Genomic DNA, 4,522 nt, shown 5'->3' on the forward strand with positions numbered 1-4,522 from the left:
TTCCATTAATGTGATCCTTCTCCAGACTTGTATCTGCATCTCTAAAGTAAATTAGGACAATCCTTAGGGCCTCTTCCAGCTCCAGATTTTTCTGTTTCTATGAATTTGCACTACATAGTATAATGTGAATTTTTTTGTTTTTAAAATCATTTGTTTTAAAGTCATCTTCTTATTGTTATTTTAGAACTTTCACATATTATAAAATGGGCAATCTGGACAACAGAATAGCTAATCCAGACCAGCTGCTTACACAAGATGTAGAAAAGTTTTGTAACAGTGTAGTTGATCTGTATTCAAATCTTAGTAAGGTAAGTTTTTCTATTTTTATTGTTGTTAAATTGCTTATTTTTGAATCTAAGCAAATTTATATGGAATTGATTTGATGCACATAACAGCAGCATATAAGTATTTAATGCTTTTATAAGAAAATTATAGATTTATTATAATAGTTTTAACTACAGTTACTTAATTTTTGTATTATTGGTGTGAGGTGCTTTGGCCAAGAACTGAGAATTTAGTGTCTTATAAAGATGTTATAAGAACTTTGCAGGCTGATTTCAGTAAAATGACAGAAACTTGGATTTTTATCTCTTGACCTGTGTACTTCTGGCAGTTGTTAGAAATTCATGGTCAATTTATTTTTAATTCCACATTCATAACCCTAGGCTAGGACATATTCTTGCCCAGTTCTCTGCTTCAGTATCTCTAATAGATCATTTAAGTAATAGCCAAAAAATTTTCACAAGATATTAGTACAGGGCTTCCCTGGTGGCGCAGTGGTTGAGAGTCCGCCTGCCGATGCAGGGGACACGGGTTCGTGCCCCGGTCCGGGAAGATCCCACATGCCGCGGAGTGGCTGGGCCCGTGAGCCATGGCCGCTGACCCTGTGCTCCGCAACGGGAGAGGCCACAACAGTGAGAGGCCCGTGTACCACAAAAAAGAAAAAAGAAAAAAAAAAAAAAGATATTAGTACATTTCAGTTTTTTCTAATTACTGTTTCTCCCCCCTTTCCAGAATATTGCCAAAGCTTTTGACTCTGACCTTAACTAGCCTGCTGATTATGTCAGCTCTTACTTCCTCTTCTTATCTCACCACCCTTACAGTTTTTGCTGTGGTCTTCTCATTAAGCCATCTTCTTTGCCATTACCTCCTGCGTTGGCTAGCACATGTAGAGGGCATCTATAAGACTGTCTGCCCAGCATTTCCCCCACCTCTCTTCATCTTAGATGCCCCATTTCCCATCCAGTCCACATGACTGCTCTTGGTTTGTGGTCGGAGCTTGTCTCAAACTGAACCATTTGTAGTATCTTGCCTCTGACCACAATTGATCCAAATATCCAGTCTTGAGACAAAAAACTATATACTACAAGGGGCTGGGTCACATTGTAAGAATAGGAATGCTCCCATTTCAACCGTGTGGATGGAAGGAGGATAGGCAGTTCTAAGAAAAGCGATGTGTGTCCATAAGAACTTCACCCCTCTTGATAGGCCCACTGCTAGGACACCTTTTCACTTCATGTCAAACTTTGTTCTTTATTTAGCTCTCTTTAAGTCTTTACTGATCCAAACTCTAGAAACTCAGACAGCTGCAAGTTGTTCAGTAATTCAGCTGCTTTTTTCCCTCCGCCCATCACCACATTTTAGTTTGTTCTCTGCGTGTGTGTAGGGGGGAGGTGCTGTATATAATATTTTTCATGTAATTCTGTAGACATTGTTGTGTATTCTTTATTACATCTTGGCACTTGAGTAAGTCCATAGCTCAGGACTTGTCACAGCTGCAGTAAAGAAAAATATTATCCAATTAATTGATTGTAGTGGTGCTATATATGATAGTATATTTAGTTTATAAAATATCTGATTGAACTCTGACTTAAATTGAGTCATTATTTTTGTCAGTAACTTAAGTGTACTTGAATTTTATGTATCTAAGTATATGTCTAAATATATCTAACTTCTTAATAATTCATAAGACAAGAAAGAAAAGGTTCATCTTAGTACAAGCCAATTAATAAATGAAGCCACCTATCCTAATATAGTCAGAAAGGAGTGGCTATGGACTTAAAGTAAATGAACACAGTTTGGGTTTCTTGAAAAACAGTTCAAAATATGTACAACTTTTGGTATGTCAGTTGAGTTGTCTCTGTGTGAGGAGCAGTACATTAATGTATTATTTTAGTTCTAGGAGCTTGAGTTTTATTTTAGGTCAGAAAATTAGATTCATAAGCTCATTCACCATATTTCAACATATAGATGTTGTTATAAAATCAGACAACGTTAAGAGCAGAAAGAGTCTCTCATTTTTCAGGTGAAGATATATAGAAACCAGAAAAGCTGTTAGTAGATTTGGGGTTAAAACTCAGGTCATTTTATTCAGTGTCTTTATACTACATTGAGAAATTGCTAAGTAAGTAATGGCTAATTATCACAGTAGAGCTACCTTAGTTGATGGAAAGTGGTAAATACTTTTCCCAGTTGATGGTCAGTAGACATTGGTCAGGCTGTCTCCATTTTGAGTTTCTTGAGAGTAAGAACTGTGTCTTTTATGTATTCATTGAGCTGCATACTGTTACAGTACATTATACGTAGTGGGAACTCTGCATGTTGACAATTATAAATGTCGAATAGCATTTTGTATTTAACATGTTTATTGGCTATCAGTCTAGGCAATCTAGTTCTTTTTAATTCTGAACGTTCTGATGTTTATTTTACAGCCATTTTTAGACATAGTTTTGTATATCTTCAAGTTAACGAGTGCAATAGGAGCTCAGGTAAGTTTACTTTTATTCTGTCTTCTAAATGGCTACAGTACTGTGCTGTAAATAGCTGGATGGTTTGTAAGAATTTTTATGTATCTCAAAGAATGTATTTTTTACAAGTGTAAGCTAATAAAGTCTGGTTATAAAATAATACCATACTAGAGATTTTTAAAGTTTTCTAATTTAGCTTTTTAATTTTGCTTAAGCCAGACACTTGGAAAAGTTTTGTGGCTTTAACAACCAGGAGTGCTTAAACATTGAACATACATGTATTTATTGTTGCAAAGTAATGTCTAAAAAGAAGTTTGGAGATAGCTATTTTACTATGAAATTTGAATGTTTAAATACCATAACAGTTTCAAGAACATTTTATAATAATATAAATGGTTGACTATCCCATGAGCCTTATTAGGTGTCTCTCTGATATTTATGTTAGTAAGAATGACCTTTATATTCTGAGTATTCTCGTTGAAGTCTAACTTTAGTCATTTAATATGTAGTATTATTATATATTTATAACAATCATATAATAGTGTGGTTGTTTTATGTGTATATGTACCTGTGTATGTATATACTTTCTGTAGTTGATTAATAAATAATTTATGTAGTGATTTTTGTTCTGTTCCAAAACATTGGGGAAAGCAGTTTTTTATTTTAATTTTCTTGTCTATCTTCCTAACCTTTTGATATCCCATAAGCCAGGTTTAATCATTCTTAAAACTTGTTTTTACTGTAAACAAGTGAATAGGCTTAATGCCTCTTATTGATATATTATAATATTTTGATGGCACTTATTACATGTTTATAATACTTAAGTATTATATTTATATTTAAATATATCTCCATGTGTTCTTATTTTCTGATTTTGTATTTCTTAGGTAGAAACTATGTTTTAGTTATCTCTTTTGCCCATACTTCTAGTAACTGTTGAAATGCATTCAATCAATCATATTGCATTTAAAAATAATACTATATTCCATACACACTGTCTGAATAAAAAGATGAGTAAGACACAGTTCCTACTCAAGAGGGATTATGATCTGGTGAAAGGGTAGGTATTCAAACAGTTGTAATGCAGAGTGATAAGTCCACTAATGGAAGTGTGGAAATGTTTTTATTGTCCAGAAGAATTGGAGGTGATATTTGCGCTGCTTTGAGGATGATGAGTAGGCCTCCATTAGACATGTCAGGCTTGCCAGACATAAGAACAACTTCATTGAAAGGCATGTTCAGGAAACAGTTATTTCAGTATGGCAGAACATAGGATATATATATATATGGGAATGAGGGAAGTAACTTCGATGAGCTTGGAAAGGCAAGCTTGAAGCTTCTCTCTTAGAAGGGTCAATGCGTGATGAGGTACTTTACCACATTAGAAAGTACGGCAGCTAGAAGCAAGACGCAGGAGAAGGGAAAGGCAGATTGAGCTCATTTGGGGGAATTGAGCTTGAGGTTCTACAGAGTAGTAAGCTTCAGATGAACAGTTAAGTATTTGGAATTAACATCTTGGATTCTTAAGAGTGATGGGATTAGAGGTATAAATTTGGGAGGAAAAGGGAGTGAAAGAGGAAACCCCAGGGAGTATTAACATTCAAAGAGAAGGCGGGGGGAAAAAAAGGTTTGGGAGTTATTTTGGAATTAAGAGAGTGTCGAGGAGAGTTCCATCAGAAGAGTTTTAGGTGCTGTAAAAGAAAGAGTGAGGACTACAATTAGGAGTTTTTAAGTGAGCAAATTTGGGAGAGCTGGGGAAAGAGGTGTGGGAGGAG

At 35.1% G+C, this 4,522-nt stretch overlaps 1 protein-coding gene across 3 annotated transcripts in view; it reads left to right on the top strand.

Annotated features, from left to right (window-relative positions):
• ABCD3 (ATP binding cassette subfamily D member 3) overlaps window positions 1-4,522 on the top strand; it is an 86,890-nt gene that overhangs the window by 45,907 nt on the left and 36,461 nt on the right. For all 3 annotated transcript variants that reach the window (XM_007468110.1, XM_007468111.1, XM_007468112.1), the window contains exons 7-8: window positions 185-308; window positions 2,712-2,768. In XM_007468110.1, coding sequence (XP_007468172.1) covers window positions 185-308; window positions 2,712-2,768 — 181 coding nt within the window. The remainder of the gene's footprint in view (window positions 1-184; window positions 309-2,711; window positions 2,769-4,522) is intronic.

The sequence above is a fragment of the Lipotes vexillifer genome, unplaced genomic scaffold (assembly GCF_000442215.2).
Source record: "Lipotes vexillifer unplaced genomic scaffold, Lipotes_vexillifer_v1.1 scaffold905, whole genome shotgun sequence".
NCBI lineage: Eukaryota > Metazoa > Chordata > Mammalia > Artiodactyla > Lipotidae > Lipotes > Lipotes vexillifer.